The sequence below is a fragment of the Gopherus flavomarginatus genome, chromosome 1 (genome assembly GCF_025201925.1).
Source record: "Gopherus flavomarginatus isolate rGopFla2 chromosome 1, rGopFla2.mat.asm, whole genome shotgun sequence".
Taxonomy (NCBI): domain Eukaryota; kingdom Metazoa; phylum Chordata; order Testudines; family Testudinidae; genus Gopherus; species Gopherus flavomarginatus.
This window is the reverse complement of record NC_066617.1, coordinates 259,602,475-259,619,479: the sequence shown is the minus strand read 5'-3', so window position 1 is coordinate 259,619,479 and position 17,005 is coordinate 259,602,475. Positions and strand designations below refer to the sequence as shown.

The window sequence follows — 17,005 nt, the reverse complement described above, 5'->3', positions numbered from 1 at the left end:
TTGCAAGGGGTAGGGGGAGGAGAGTGTGCACTCACACCTCCTTTTGTGCTGATAGGGGATCTGTGTGGAGTAATTGAAATGCAGGGCTGTGAAGCACTGCTGTAGTGCAGGGTTGTTCTTTTTTCCTTCGTTTTTTTTTTTCTTTTTAATTTCTGGAGCTGGGGGAAACATGTTTGCTGTGGATCTCTTTTGTTTTACCAGAGGATATGTTTGCTGAGAACTGAAGAAATGGCCCTAGAAGAATTGGTGCAGAGATTAAATGCGGTTTCCTGGTGCACTGGTAGGAAGAACTGCTGGTCTGAAATAATGTTTTGTTGATGCTATCAATGAATTTATACGTTTTTTAGTAAATCCCTGTGACTTGAATAGCTTTATGTTCAGCTGTGTTAATGAGAGAGAAAATGTTTGTTATTCATATAAGACTAACTTGTGTTTACATTGACACTCATTATTTTTAGTAACGTTTCATTGTGTTTAAAAAGGTTTTAGTTATTGGAAATTAATGAAGCCAGGTTTAGAAAGATCCTGTTGAATAGGTTCCTATTCTTAGATAACTGCTAGCACAGTCAAATAGTATAAACCCATCTTGAGTCTTTTGCAGTTCAGACCAAGCGGCAGCCACAGAGTGGTGGGAGCTGTAAAGCAGGCTTTAGAAAGCTAATATGTGAAACGAAAATCTAAGGCATGGCAACCTCTATTTTAGGTAGTTCTAAATTGCACTTCCAGGAGGATGAAGCCATGACTCCATAAGTTATAGCAAATTCAGTGGTGCATCTGAATAGGAATAAAACCTGCAGCAAATATCTGTACATGGTTTTAGGGTTATAAAAAGATTAGTTTGATTTCTGACAATTGCTTAGTTTTTAAAGGTATCTGAATTTAAATATTTAGAACTGAGTAGCAGCATATAATGTTTTGATCTGTGGTTGGCTGAGGTCTAGGAGACCTTTCATGGGCAATTGTTTATGCAGAAATGTGAACATATTATAGAATCTGCAGCATACACCTCTTCATAACAGATGTAATGGTTATCTTGAAAGCGCAGGGAAATATTTTTTACGTCCTTTGAAAATATTTTTTTTGCTAGTTATTCTTAGGCAGTTGACAGATGTTGCAAGTTTTGCATCTCCTTGTCATCCAAAGTATACTGATGGGTTCTTGATACAGAAATTTCCAAGTATCATTCCTTGCAAATATTGAAATTTAGAGGATTTATTTTCTTGGGATAAATAACACTCTCATTCCCAAGGAATGAATATAGTATTTTTCATTATTGCATATTGTCCTTTTCACTTTTAATCTGATAGTAGGAGCTAATTTTCAAGATGGCTGACAGCGTTTTCCAATGAAGAGATTAAATACCAAATTTGAAATATACAGATGAGCTGCATCAATTGTATTGACTAGAAGGAGTGCTAGTTTCAGGGAAAGATAGTTTAATAAGATGAGCACAAAACAGTACATTATAAGAGAATGTCACTATACCCATTGTTTTCTACTTGGATTGCTTTTCACATGCCTGAGTCCACCACATACCTTTATCGTTTCTCTGTTTTTGGAAAAATTGAGTGTTCTCAAATTCACAGGTATTTTTTTTTATTGCCTCTCTTGATTTAGTGGGGGGTTTTGATAAAAACAAAAAGCCTGTGACTTATTTTTGTGTACTAGTCATCTAATAACATAAGATGCTGTGCAGTAACAAAAGTGTTAGCTTGAATAATTCCTAAACTAAAAATGTTCCTTTCCCTCTCAGTTGTGGCTGTACTTTGTCTAGGGTATGACCAGCTATGAAGTGTACCTTACATCAGTGATGCCCAGTGTTTACCAATGTAGGTAACAGACTTGTGACTTGTATGGGAGGTTTTTCTTCCTGAACTTCTTCGAGTCTGCAGGCTGGGCATGGGCAGTCTGCACACATTGACAGGCACATCTCCCAAGGCTCCATCTGTGTGCACCCTAACTCACAAGACTGCAAGCCCTAGTTTCTCTCACTGAGGCAGGCACTGACTTGTGTTGCTATTTATTTATGCAAATATATATAATATAATCTATCTTTATCTCAAAATGGGGTGATACTTTACTTAGAATGACACCTTAATGGTTATATGATTTAGCTGTACTTGTGTACACACACGCGTGCTCTCTCTACCCCCCCTTCCATTTCTAAAGTGCCAACCACTGTAGTATCTAGGAACAGTCTTAGCAAAAACTTCTGCATCCTCTTTTGTCTTCCATGAGATTACATTTCTAGGTAACTTTACTTCAGCTGTTGTACTATTTAAACCAAGCTTTGATTTATTTTTTTCATCCTCTTTTTTTAATTTTTTCCTTAAGACTGATTTATTGTAGCCTTCTCGAAGGGCTCTGTTGGCCACCTCCAATTTTTTTCATTGTGCTGCTTGAGTAAAGTCAACCACTCACATGACTTCCACTACCACCCTCTATTCACTAACAGACTTCATTACTGCAGAGTCAAGGTTGCACAGTGGTGTTTCATACCCTTTCAGGAAGTCAAGTTCAGTAAAATTCAAACTTCTGTAAACCCAGAAATCTAAAGTTATGGTGCATACCCATGTAACTGTAACTCTGCCCCCTAGAGCTGGAAGTAGTCACCGGGAATTTATCTGCATCCACTCCAGCTACATTCACCATAGTAAGTTTAAATGTATGGGATGGTGGAGGGATTAGCTAGAGCAGCTTGGAAGAGCTGTAACTGTGATATGAAGAAGTCTAGGGGATGGGGAATGTGAGACCCTCTGTCTGACCCCTCTGTGTGATCAAAGTAAAGAGGTGGAAGTGTATCTTGAGAGAGCTAGTATGCCTTATTTCAGCACTGTGCTGTGTAGGTTGTCAGTAGTAGGGCACAGGGGTCTTCTTTCCCTGGGGATTGTCAGCAGTGATGTGGTTTTAATGAAGGGTAAGTGAAAATATAGTGTTAATGGCATCATGTCCCAGAGGGTGAGAGAGTTGTAAAATTTTACAGATTTTGGTGATCTTTTTGTGGAATAAGCTAAGGGAACGTCTACACTTCGAGCTGGAGGTGTAATTTCGAGCAAGGGTAGACATATGCATGCTAGCTTTGGTTGAGGTAACATGGTAAAATTATCAGCGTAGCTGCAGCAGTGCAGGTGGCAGGATTGGTTAGCCACCCCAAGTACAGTCCCACCCAGGACCCTAGGTACGCACTCAGGCGGCTATCCCATCCAGCTGCGTGCACTGCAGCAGTTATGCGTCTGTTTTTAGCAAGTTAACTCTGTCAAACCCAGTGTGTGTACATTTATCCAAGCTGAAATTTAGACCTTCAGCTCACAGTGTTACATGCCATAAGAGTTGCTTGCACCTGTGGGGGTGCCCTGCCAAGCATCCTGACCCTGGAGGCTTCCACGGAGGCCTGGTCTTGACTCGCTGGGAGTGTAGCCTGCATATCCCTGTCAATGAAAGCCAAGCAGGGGGAACCACCAGGTGTGAGAAGAGTGTCTGTTGGTGGAAGCAGGCAAGAGAGCTGCAGGAAGAGGTGGCTCGTCCGTGTGGCATCTGGGAGTGCCAGGACTTCATCAACAGGACACATGGAGACATGCAGGATGGAGGATACTAGCTGACTATAGATAACTACAGCAGCATCCGAGGAGGAAGGAGAACTATCTGCTTTGCGAGGAGGAAAAGAGCTGCTGGTCGCCTCAAACAGTAGACAGTTCTCCACCCCACACCCAGGTCCCCTGTCCATCAAGGCGAAGAACTGTATGCCGCAGTGGCAACGGGTGGTGAGGAGCGGGCCCATTAGCTAAGGAGGAGGAGGAGCTATTTGCCCCCATGACTGCGAGGCTGATGGCTGCTGCACCCAAGGGGAGGAGACAGAGTGCTGGTGGTCAGTGACTCCTTCTGAGGAGAATGGAGGCATCCATCTGCTAACCTAATGTTATGTCCCAGGTAGTGTACTGCATGCCTGGAGCCTGTATCCAAGATATTACAGAGAGGTTGCCATGGCTCGTCCATCCCTATGATCACTACCCCATGCTGCTCACCCCCATGGGCACTAATGGTACTGCTAGGTCTGACCCTGAGCAGCTTGGCAGTAACTATGGCCTCTGAGTGCAAGGGTGAAGGGGTCGGGGTGCAAATTGTGTTCTCATCCAGGCCCCCAGCTGAGGGTCAGGGCCCAGGCAGGGATGTGCTCATCCTGGAGGTGAATGCATGGCTGCACAGATGGTGTCTGTGGGAGTGATTCAGCTTCCTCAACCATGAGATGCTATTCCAGGAAGAATGACTGCTGGGAAGAAAAGGGGTCCACAAGACCAAGAGGTAAAAGAGCATCTTCGTGTACAGACTCGCCAACCTAGTGAAGACGGCTTTAAAATAGGTTCAAATTGGGCAGGTAAATATAAAAAAGGTTACCTTAAGAGAGTGTTCTGGTGATAAAGAGAATATGCATATCAGATAAGAGAATCAGTAGGAAAGCGTAATCTTCAAGCCCTGGGCAAAATATATAATTTACATTGGCAGCACTCTCTTAAAGGCATCATTTATCTTAAACTGACAAGCCAAAGGGAGCTAAAAGTAGGAAGAGTTCAGAAGGGACATGTGACATAGTGAGATGGAATAGAGACATACAATTTTGTTGCTGCTGAGTCAGACTGAAGACTTTTCTGTACAGGATTTTCAGGTATCTGAAAAAATACATTTAAATGGGAGATTTGAACCTGCTTCATAGAATCTTTCTGAAAAGTGTGTGTGTGTGGTTTTTAGTTCATGATTTCTTTTCTCTCATCCTATTGTGCCAATAAATTCCGCTTTTAGGATAACTTGGATACTGTTAAATGGATCAGTCATTGGTGGGTCTCATGGAGAGTGACTGAACTTAGACTTTGGGAAAGACAGAATCAGCAATGAGTTTTGGCCTGAGTACAAAGTCAGGAGCAAAGGGTTTTGTGATGTCCACCCCCAAACCGTGTTGCCGTATATGGAGGCTGGCAGCAGCCAGTGAGTATGGAGAGAGCCAAATAATCTGAATGATCCAAATCTAGGCCAGAGTATAATATTTCTTAGGGTACATTTACACTACGGGATTATTCCAATTTTACATAAACCGGTTTTATAAGACAGATTGTATAAAGTCGAGTGCACGCGGCCACACTAAGCACATTAATTCGGCGGTCTGCGTTCATGGTCCGAGGCTAGCGTCGATTTCCAGAGTGTTGCACTGTGGGTAGCTATTCCATAGCTATCCCATAGTTCCCGCAGTCTCCCCCGCCCCTTAGAATTCTGGGTTGAGAGCCCAGTGGCTGATGGGGCAAAAATCATTGTCGCGGGTGGTTCTGGGTAAATGTCGTCAGTCATTCCTTTCTCCGGGAAAGCAACAGCAGACAATCATTTCGCGCCCTTTTTGCCTGGATTGCCCTGGTGGACGCCATAGCACGGCAACCATGGAGCTCGTTCAGCTTTTTTTTTGTCTGTTTGTTTGCTTGTTTTTTTTTTTTTGTTTTTTTTTACAGTCACTGTATGTGTACTGGATGCCTCAGACAGAGGCGATACTCCAGAGCTACACAGCAGCATTCATTTGCTTTTGCATGATAGCAGAGATGGTTACCAGTCGTTCTGTACCATCTGCTGACAGTGTAATTTGGCAATGAGATGACGGTTATCTGTCCTTCTGTGCTGTCTGCTGCTATCATGGGTGCCCCTGGCTGAGATCGGCCAGGGACGCAAAAGCAAAACTGGGAATGACTCTCCGAGTCAATCCCTCCTTTATGGTTTCTAAAAATAGAGTCAGTCCTGCCTAGGATATGGGGCAAATGTACTAGAGAAGCACTGTATCAGAGAGCACAGCTGCTCTGTGTCAGATCCTGCAGAAATGATGAGCTACATGCCATTCACGAGGGGTGCCCCTGCAACAACCCCACCCGTTGCTTCCCTCCTCCCCCAACCTTCCTGGGCTGCCGTGGCAGTGTCCCCCCCATTTGTGTCATAAAGTAATAAAGAATGCAGGAATAAGAAACACTGAGTTTTTAGTAACACAAAATGAGGGGGAGGCAGCCTCCTGGTGCTATGATAGTCCATGCAGGACATTAAGCAGTGTGGGGGAGAGGAGCCCAGCATCCCACTGCTATGATAGTCCAGGCAGTACAGAATCTTTTCTTTTCACATGAAAGGGAGGGGGCTGATTGAAGCTCAGCCCTCAGTTATGATGAAGACGGTTACCAGCTGTTCTGTACCATCTACTGGGAATGACTGGGAGTCATTCCTATTTTCACCCAGGCACCCCCGGCCAGCCTCACCTGAAGCCAGCCAGGAGCACTCACGGGTTCATAAGAAGATTGGTTACCAGTCCTACTGCACCGTCTGCCACCATGGAGGGGAAAGGAGCGGATACTGCTCTTCACTGCTGCAGCATCGCGTCTACCAGCAGCATTCAGTAGACATAGGGTGACATTGAAAGAAGTCAAACGATTTCTTTCCCTTTTCTTTCATGTGGCGGGGGAGGGAGTAAATTGACTAGCTATTCCCTGAACCACGCCGGACAATGTGTTTGAACATACAGGCATTGGGAGCTCAGCCAAGAATGCAAATACTTTTCGGAGACTGCTGTGGACTGTGGGATAGCTGGAGTCCTCAGTACCCCCTCCCTCCCTCCATGAGCGTCCGTTTAGAGTCTCTGGCTTCCCGTTACGCTTGTCACGCAGCACTGTGTAGCCTGTAGATTTTTTTTCAAACGCTTTGGCATTTCGTTTTCTGTAACGGAGCTCTGATAGACCAGATTTGTCTCCCCATACAGCGGTCAGATCCAGTATCTCCCGTACAGTCCATGCTGGAGCTCTTTTTGGATTTGGGACTGCATTGCCACCTGTGCTGATCAGAGCTCCAGGCTGGGCAAACAGGAAATGAAAATCAGAATTTCGCGGGGCTTTTCCTGTTTACCTGGCCAGTGCATCCGAGCTGAGATTGCTGTCCAGAGTGGTCACGGTGCACTGTGGGATACCGCCCGGAGGCCAATACCGTCGATTTGCGGCCACACTAACCCTAATCCGATATGGTAATACCGATTTTAGCGCTACTCCTCTCGTCGGGGAGGAGTACAGAAACCGATTTAAAGAGCCCTTTATATCGATATAAAGGGCCTTGTAGTGTGGATGAGTACAGTGTTAAATCGGTTTAACGCTGCTAAAATCGGTTTAAACACATAGTGTAGACCAGGCCTAAGGTGCAGGCAGAGATTGATAGACCACTTCTTTGCAGAATGTCTTCCTCAAATAATGACATAACGTTTAATGTAAGAGTAACCACTTTTGAGGATCACTGTCTAACTCTTTTTTTCTGTCAGTAGCCTGATTTCTTATTTAAATGTTGTACCTGGAGTAAATTAAGATTTGGAGAGTAAAACATGCTAAAATATTGGTGTCACTGAACAGCACTCCATCACCCTTTAGTCTTTGGGCTTTCAGTGTGCTCCATTTTTGTTGCAGTCACTGTATCTACAGCACTTCTTGTAGTGAGCCCTGCTTCCACATTTATGACTGACAGTGCAAGTTGGTGCCTTTTTATTCCTCACCCAGCTCTCATCAGCAATTTTTCTTCCCCCCCCCACCCCCAACAACTGTTCATATCCCAATTAATTTAAAGGGAGGATTATTTACAATAGAAATTAGAGAATCAAACTAAACTGAAATGAAGCAGAGTAATAAACTTGTCTGATTCTAGAAATAACACTCACCAGTTAAATTCTTTGCATTTAAAAACATTACTTACAGCATGTCTATAAACAGCCCTGTCTGACTTCCAGAGTGAGCAAAGTCCCTTATTTTGATTAGTATCTTATCCCAGCCAGTCTCATGTCTATCTGTGTATTACAATCCTTTAACCCATGCTGCACCTCTTTCGCAGGCTGCTTTTCAAATCCAGTTTCAAACCCTATTTTGGGCAGTGCAACGCTCTTGCAAAACCTGTTGAGTAGGTAACTCCTATCTCTCTTCTTTCTTGGTATTTCTACTCTACTCAGCGCTATGGTGCCTGAGCGCCCTGCTGCTATGGTGGGAAAGCTATGCCAAAAATAAGGGTCTTGTATCTTGTCAGGAAGACAGCAAGTTTTAGTGATCATTCTTAGCATTCACATGAGGGAGTTCCATAGCCAAGCAGAGGCTCACTCTGCTTCCATTAATCTTGTTGTCATGGTCCTTTTTCTCTCCTAACTCTCAATGCTTGTGCACCAGGAACCTGGCCAACTATCTTCTGTTCATGTTAGTGTTGAGATTAGCAACCTTGCTAATTCTATCTTGCTACTTAAAATCCACTGACAATGTTTTTCCATTTTTCTTTGCAAGAATTATGGGTTTCCATTATTTGTCTGCTCAATCACAGGTTTTAAATTTAAAAAAATGTAAACCAACGCATAATGATTCCTAAGAGCTTAATATCTGGGCCCATTTAATTAAATGTTTGATGTTAAGCTTCTTCTCTAGAATCTCCCCATCCTTCCCCCAAATTTATACAGTGCTTGATTTTCACTTTGATTTAGAAGATAATCCTATCTCTTTCTCTGCTTCAGTAACATGATTTCCTCTTAATCAGTTTCTTTGGAAACTATAGACTGAGCTGCTCTGAGAACAGACAAGACAGGAAGCAAGGTGGTTATTTTTAAGAACAGCTCCTGTCCTGTGCTGCTGTGGAGGGGGGGAGGAGGAAAGGAAGAGTTGTCGCAATATGATGGGTGAAGGTATCTTTAAATATAGACAGGTTTTTTCTTTAATTGAGCAGTATGACAGGAAATTAAGAAGGTTGTGTAAGGAATACAGCTCAAAGAAGTACACCATTATTTTCACATGAGGGGAGTGGAAACATTTACCAATTTCTTTGTTGTTAATTTTGCACAGTGTGCTTCGCAGATTTCCAATTGATTGTATCAGTGAGAGATCCCTTCCTGTTAAGAACTGATGAGACAGGGAACAAACATTTCCACATCCTCCTCCTCTGATCTAGTATTTGGACACAAGAATGATTATTTTAGGGTTAGACTGATGTATTTAACTTCCTTCTTTATTTTTCTTTTAGTTAGCCATTATAAGGTGCTGATCTAGTGCTGAATTAAATAAACACTCCAGCTGGCATCTGTGATTTTCTATTTATTTATTTTTTAAAGGCCCTGAAAAATTCCTGCTGGGGGCTTATGTGAGCCCTGTGTTGTAGAGCAGAATTCATTTAATCATAACTGCTAAGTTTTATGTAGTTCCATGTGCCACATATTATGCAAGTTACTTAATTAGCTAATTTGCACATTTCCTTATATTTGACTATAATCACAAAACATCAGTGTTGAAAACACTGTGGATTTAGTGGTGGTGAGAGGGTGTTTGAGGCTACATTTCCCGTACAGGGTTTCTCCCGAGAGATAGAAGCTGGTGTGGGGAGGCAGGACCTTGACTCCTTGCCCCGCTAAGTTTGGGCAAGGATTTGAGGAGATCTAGAAGCCGCTCGGGGGAGAAGTAGCAATAACTAGGGCAGTCTGATGGAGGGGAAGCACAGGGGGCTGCTGAACTACTTCTTCCACAAGTAGTCCCTCATCTCCCCTCTCCCTTCCCCCCCCCCTGTGTTGGGTCATTGATGCTGCCACTATGCCACCACCTTCTCCTGGCTGTTCCATGTGGACAGGAAAGTCAGGGGGAGCGGAGAGCACCAGAGGGGAGGCACAGGTGGTCTCTGGACTCCTCTGGTGCCATATCAACCCCTGCTGGTGACCAGGCAGGACTGCAGCCCAAAACTGATTGCTAGCTGAGTATGTGATATCCATCGTGTGCTGCAGAAATGATATTGGGGCAGCCTGCATGTCATTCTCCCACCAGATGCGTGACACTTGGCAGGTCTGTTAAATTAGCCCTATGACCTTTATTAGGGACAAACCCAGAACCTAGAACTCTGCGCAAAAAAAAAAAAAAAAGATGCACGTGGAGTGAGAGGGAAGGAAAAAGACACTCCCTGCTGAAGGCAACAGAGCATCCATGGAGGAATTCCATAGAGACTGCTTCAAGTCAATAGCTGAAGTAGCCTGTGTGGGGCCTTTAAAGTATGTTTGCACGACAATTTAAGCTCAAAGTTCAAACTCAGGCTCAAGCCTAACCCTCCCTTCCCTGTACACACACATTGCACCAACCCAGGGCTCAAACCCATGGTCCCATGACTGCATGGGGATGGAGAGGTCATGCCAGGATTCAAATCCTATTGCTTTGTAGTGTAGACACAGCTCCACTGGACTCATGCTGTTGAAGTCCGCCCAAAGTATCTCTCAATTATATGGGCCAACTTTTGGACAGTCGAGTTTGGTGGACAGTCAGATTTTTCCCACACTGCACCATCACTTTGCATAAAGAATCCAAAGCTTGCTGTGCCTCTGATTTATATTGAAGTATGAGTTAGTAAGGAAAAAGTTATTACAAGTGTCAGGGTTTGTTCTCTGACACCCTTACTGCTGAAACAGAAGGCTGTGAACATGATCATTAAATGTATGACTTCCTAATTGAAACAGCTTAGTTTTAACCCTAAGTAGCAATAAAAAAAGGTAATGATTAAAGGATGTTCTCAGGATAAAATCCTATTTTAAAAAATATGAATGTCTCAAATAACACATTAAATGAATTTAAAAAAAATCTTAATTTGCTTTTCACTCTTTGCTTGCTATTAGGTTGCATTGTGTATTTTGTGCAGACTGTGAACTAGGCTGACCTGTTTCTAATTGTTTTTGCTTTGATTCTGTCAACGCTAGAGAATATAGGCATTGCCAGCATGGTTGCAACTGCGTAGCATGCTGTTAATGCACCGTGTGTCCACATGCTGGTGTGTGCATTTGACTGAAGTGGAAGGAAGTGGTAGGGAGCAAATGACTGAATTCATGGAAGTACTAATAATAAGATAATTGTTCTAAAATTAAATGTGCATTTGGTACGTGAGAGTGCCGGGACTAGAGTTTCCTGAGGCACTAGCTCTTTCTCTATCTCTCTCCCCTCAAAAGGGGTACACAGGAGGTGAGGGGCGATAGCTCTCCATCTTTCACACCAGCCAGTGGAGTTAATTACCATAGAGAGGACTGTTCACTGCATCCTTTTTTAAGGTTGCACAGCAGGCATGAACTACGTGCTGGGGAGATTTGCAAGGCCTTTTGACTAGAGCTGGTCAAAAATGGAAAAACTTCACATGAAAATGTTCTTATTTTTATTGTCAAAAAAAATCCAAATTAACATTTTTTATTTTATTTTGTTTTGGACCTGCTATAATTGTGACCTGAATGCAGATCAGAGCATACGTGGCACAATCCAGCTCATAAATAAATCTTTAGTATAGCAAATGCTTGACTGACTTTACGTATGATATACTATCTGTCTTCCTCAATTTGTTACCTTTTCCCTGCCATGACTGTCCACTATGACCAGGACGCCTCAAGATAGATGTCCCTATTAGGTTAACAATTTAAATAACAAGGATTTTTAGGCAAAATGAGAAACAAAAAAATAAAAAATAATGGTATTATGATTCCATATGGGACAGGACTTTCATAATCACTCACTTGTGGCATCTCTGATCCCACAGAAGTTACTGAGAGTTTCATCATTGGTCTCACTGAGACCAGAGTTACACAAAACTGGAGCACTTGAAAATCACATGCATTGTGTAATAGTGTGTTGTACATGTGTGTCATATTTACTCAGAAAACTTATTGCTGCTGAGTGCAGTCATCCACGGCACTATGATTGAATATAGGGACCGTGTTTTTATATATAATATATAAAATACACACACACACAGTGCCAGAAGTGTGCATGGTACTTTGTAGATCAGCCAGACTTGACAAGAAGGAAGTTGAAATCTAAATTAGATACAACAAAAGGTGGAAACATCAGACAAGTACCTACGGTCTGGAAATGTAGGATAGTCATCACATAAAATAAGGTCATGAGCATTTGATTTTACATAATATGCATTGTGACTATGGTTTTAGAGTTTTATTTTTGTGAGGGTTGGAGATGGAAGGCTTCCTGAATGAAGTGGATTTCAAATAGATATTTGAAAGACAAAAGAGAAATTAAGTGACACGTGGGATTAGGGAGGTCTACAAATTGCAGTGGGCTACAGGGGATTAAATATAGCAGTACCTGAGTAAGGAGGAGCCAAAGGGACCATAAAAGAAAGGAGGCACAGTGAATGTGTATGTCAAAAGATGAGAGGGGAAGGAGTTTAGGTAGCCCCACTTGACATCTTAGAAGTGGGAAATATGAGGGACATCTGTCTAGAAGCACAGGATAGAGGATTGGGAGAAGGATAGGGAAAAAAATATTTTGTCAGATAGTTTGTTCCTCATACCACCATAAAGGCCAGGTCTAGACTACTGTGGTAAATTGATCTAAGCTATACTACTTGATTACATGAATAACGTAACTGAAGTTGACGTAGGTAGATCCATTTACCACGGTGTCTACGCTGCGCTGTTGACAGGAGAGCATCTCACATCAACTTCCTTTACGCTTCTCAGGGAGATGGAGTACAGAAATAGATGGGAGAGTGCTTTGCCATCGACTTAGTGGGTCTTCACCAGATCTGCTAAATTGATGCCACTGCATCAATTGCAGTAGTGCCGATTTAGCTCCATAGTGAAGATATGCCCAAAGAAACTGATAAACCCTTAGCCCAAGGTGGGGAGGGTACAAGTGGATAACTAGCTTCAACATTTCATGCTCTTTGCGGTAGTTCCTCTTTTTTGGCTGTGTATAAAGCTGAGTAAAATAAAATTAAAGCGTTTGTTGATATTGTCATTGTTGTATCATGCCCCTTTAGGTTCCTCTTTGTGCCCTCCGTTAATCTTTCCATGACACCATTTTTATGAAGATCACATGTCACCTGGATACCCAGGCAGTGGCCTAAACTGTTCTCTGCCTCGCTCAGGGTTAGAGTTTGGTCTTACTCGGTCAGCTTTAAAAAGTCATGAAATAGAATTTTTGTTCCAATATTGCTACGCTAGTCATCTTTGTGACACTTTAAAAAAAATAAAACTGAATGGAAAATGGCATAAAATAGCACCATTGAAATTGCTCAGTGTGATTTAGTACAATGTAGAGTGGCTGGGTACAACTTGCTTCTGAAAATATGGCCACTTCATTTCGGTTTGTAAATATGAACTGTGCTTTTTTGAAAGTCTGGGTCTTGCAATCTATTTGCGATAATGTGCTTATGTGACTCACTGAATTTTCTTTAGCTAGCAATTATTAAATCTAGAGGACTTTGAGGGTGGTGAGGAAGAAACTTGTATTGCATTCAGACTCCACAGTCTATAATGTTGCCTCTCTGATCATAGAAACATAAAAATGTAGTCCAGTCTCTTGCTCTGAGATGGGGCTAAATTAACCTAAACCAGGGGTTGGCAACCTGCGGAATGCATGCCAAAGGCAGCACATGAGCCGATTTTTAATGGCATGCTGCCGCCTGCTGGGGTCCCAGCCCCATTCAGCCCCTCTGTCCACCACTCTGTCCTGTGGGGGCAGGAGGCAGAAGCTTGGTCCTGCCAGCAGCCAAGCGCCCCCCTCCCCTGCTTCTTCCCCCAGTGTGATGCTTTCCTGCCCCTCCTCCTCTCCTTCCCTGTGCTGATCAGCTGATCGCCCTTGCGAGAGGGAAGGGGGAGTGAAGCAGCAATGTGCTCGCTACTCTGGGGAGGAGGCAGAGAAGAGGTGGGGATGGATGGGGCCCTGGGGAAAGGAGTGGAATCAACATATCCCCTCCAGCTCCCTGCCGTGAGCCTCTCATGGCATGGTGCTGGGAGCACCCCCACGAACTGAGCACCCCAGCCCTCTGCCATGACCTCTGAAGCCATCCCACAACCCCAGCCCTGACTTCTGCACCCCCCACACATACCCAGCCATCTCTCACCCCGACTCCTGCACCCCCTCACACACGTCCAGCCCCGTCCTGACTCTTGCACCGTCCCACATCCCCACCCCTACCCTGAGCACCAAATGGGAGCTCCTGCATGCCCCCCCACATTCCCACCTGCACCCTCAGTCTGGGGTCCCAGCCACTAGCCCTGCTCAGCCCACTGCCAGTCTGGGGTCCTGGCTGCCAGCCCCTTCCCAGCTGGGGTCCCGGAGGCCCACTCAGCCTGCTGCCAAACTAGGTGAATGGAACCCCAGGCCAGCAGCGGGCTGAGTGGGCGGGCGGCATAAGATCAGCATTTTAATTTAATTTTAAATTAAGCTTCTTAAACATTTTGAAAACCTTGTTTACTTTACATACAACAATAGTTTAGTTATGATATAGACTTAGAGAGAGAGACTTTCTAAAAAACGTTAAAATGTATTACCAGCATGCAAAACCTTAAGTTAAAGTGAATAAGTGAAGACTCGGCACTGCCTAGACTATCGCTGACTGACAGGTGTTTGTCTAATGTGTTCTTAATAACCTCCAATCATGGGGATTTCCCAGCCTCCCTTGGAAGCCTGTTTTAGTACTTAACTATCCTTATAGTTAGTGGGTTTTTTTCCCTAATATGTAACCTAAATCTCTTTTGCTGCAGATTAAGCTCATTCCTTCTTGTTCTACCTTTAGTGGACATGGAGAACAATTGATCACAGTCCTCCTTATAACAGCATTTAACATACTTGTAGACTGTTTGTCAGGTCCACTCTCAGTCATCTTTTCTCAAGACTAATCATGTTCACTTTTTTAACTTTTCCTCATAGGCCAGGTTTCCTAAACCTTAAATCACTTTTGTTGATGTCTCCAATTTGTCCACCTCTTTCCTAAAGTGTGGCACCCAAAACTGGACACAGTATCCAACAGAGGCCTCGCTAGTGTCAGGTAGAGTGAGATAGTTACCTCCTATATCTTATTTACAACAGTCCTGTTAATACACCCTAGAATTATATTACCTTTGTTTAGCAACTGCATCACATTGTTGACTCATATTCAATTTGTAATCCACTACATTGCCTCCCACTGCCATCCTTTTCTGGAGTACTACTGGTTGTCCAGTTGTTCTCCATTTTGTAGCTGGGCATTTGATTTTTTTTTTTCTTCCAACATGTAGTACTTTGAACTTGTCTTTACTGAATTTAATCTCGAGTCTAACTGGGACTGAGATTGCATGGAAGACTGTTATGTCAAAAGATGTACAATTAAAGGAAACAACAATGTAGATGATTTGTTTTCTTAAGCACTTGGAGGAGAGGAACAGGAACAGTCAGCATGGATTCACCAAGGGAAAGTCATGCCTGACCAACCTGTTTGCCTTCTGTGATGAGATGACTGGCTCTGTGGCTATGGGGAAAGTGGTGGATGTAACATATCTTGACTTTAGCAAAGCTTTTGATAGTCTCCCACAGTATTCTTGCCAGCAAGTTAAAAAAGTATGAGTTGGATGAATGGACTATAAGGTGGATAGAAAGCTGGCTAGATTGTCAGGCTCAGCCGGTAGTGATCAACTGGTTGATGTCTAGTTGGCAGTTGGTATCAAGCAGAGTACCCCAGGGTTCGGACCTGGAGCGAGTTTTGTTCAACATCTTCATTAATGATCTGGATGATGGGATGAATTGCACCCTCAGCCAGTTCGCAGATGACACTAAACTGGGGAGAGAGGTAGATCTGCTGGAGGGTAGGGATAGGGTCCAGAGTGACCTATACAAATTGGAGGATGGGTCCAAAATAAATCTGATCATGTTCAACAAGGACAAGTGCAGAGTCCTGCACTTAGGACAGAAGAATCCCATGTACCACTTAAGACTGGGGACTGACTGGCTAAGCGGCAGTTCTGCAGAAAAGGACCTGGGGATTACAGTGGATGAGAAGCTGGATGAATCAGCAGTGTACCCTTGTTGACAAGAAGGCTAATGGCATATTGGGCTGCATTAGCAGGAGCATTGCCAGCAGATCGAGGGAAGTGATTATTCCCCTCTATTCGGTACTGGTGAGGCCATATCTGGAGTATTGCGTCCAGTTTTGGGCCCCTCACTACAGAAAGGATGTGGACAAATTTTGGAGAAAGTCCAGCGGAGGGCTTCAGATGATCAGGGGGATGGGGCACATGACTTATGAGGAGATGCTGAGGGAACTGAGCCTGTTTCTTCTACAGAAGAGAAGAGTGTGTGAGAGGGATTAGATAGCAGCCTTCAACTGCCTGAAGGGTGATTCCGAAAAGGATGGAGCTAGACTGTTCTCAGTATAGTGGCAGATGACAGAACAAGGAGCAATGGTCTCAAATTGCAGTGGGGGAGGTGTAGGTCGGATATTAGGGAAAAACTATTTCACTAGGAGAGTGGTGAAGTACTGGAATGAGTTACCTAGGGAGCTGATGGAATCTCCATCCTTAGAGGTTTTTAAGGCCTGTCTTGACAAAGCCCTGTTGGTATTGGTCCTGCTTTGAGCAGGGGGTTGGACTAGATGACCTCCTGAGGTCTCCTCCAATCCTGATATTCTGTGATCCTTCCCGTATTTAATTGGCAGACTCAGTTGTTTGTATGTTTAACTGGATTTTTGTATGGCTTGTAATGTAGTTTTTATTTTCTGTGGAAGGTGTTCAACTCTGGCTGTTTCAGAAGATTTTTCTTTTTCTTGGTTTACATTAAAACCTACACATTTGTGTTGTTTGTGTTTTTGGTTTTTAGAGCCGATCTCATTTTCTTATTGCATTTAATATGGTGATTTTTAGACCCAAATACTGCAACAGGCTCTGTGCCAATGGACTTCTGTGCCCACATGAAGCCAGTTGTGAGATCAGGGCCTTAGGCTTTACAGTGCCAATCACTGGAAGGGTCCAGTTCAACTCCCACTGAGGTCATTGAGAGTCTGATCAACTTTGTGGGGAGTTGGATCAGTCTTCCCTGGTAAAATAAATTTGCAATATGTGGACTTTGAGTTGTCTTGTTCTCTGCCCAACCTTTATGATTGAAGGAGACTCTAATTTTATAAGATAAAAGATGTCACTTTATAAGATCCCAATGCAAATTATTTTAAACAAGATCTAACTTTAGTGTCACTGTATAAATTA

The 17,005-nt window shown here is 43.4% G+C and overlaps 1 protein-coding gene across 7 annotated transcripts in view; it reads left to right on the top strand.

The window, feature by feature from the left end:
• MCF2L (MCF.2 cell line derived transforming sequence like) overlaps window positions 1-17,005 on the top strand; it is a 280,436-nt gene that overhangs the window by 55,515 nt on the left and 207,916 nt on the right. Inside the window, exon 2 of one of the 7 annotated variants that reach the window (XM_050947228.1) lies at window positions 202-280. The exons of the other annotated variants lie outside the window; for them this stretch is intronic. Within the exon in view, the coding sequence (XP_050803185.1) occupies window positions 229-280 (52 nt within the window). The 5' untranslated portion in view covers window positions 202-228. The remainder of the gene's footprint in view (window positions 1-201; window positions 281-17,005) is intronic. 7 annotated transcript variants of the gene reach the window in all.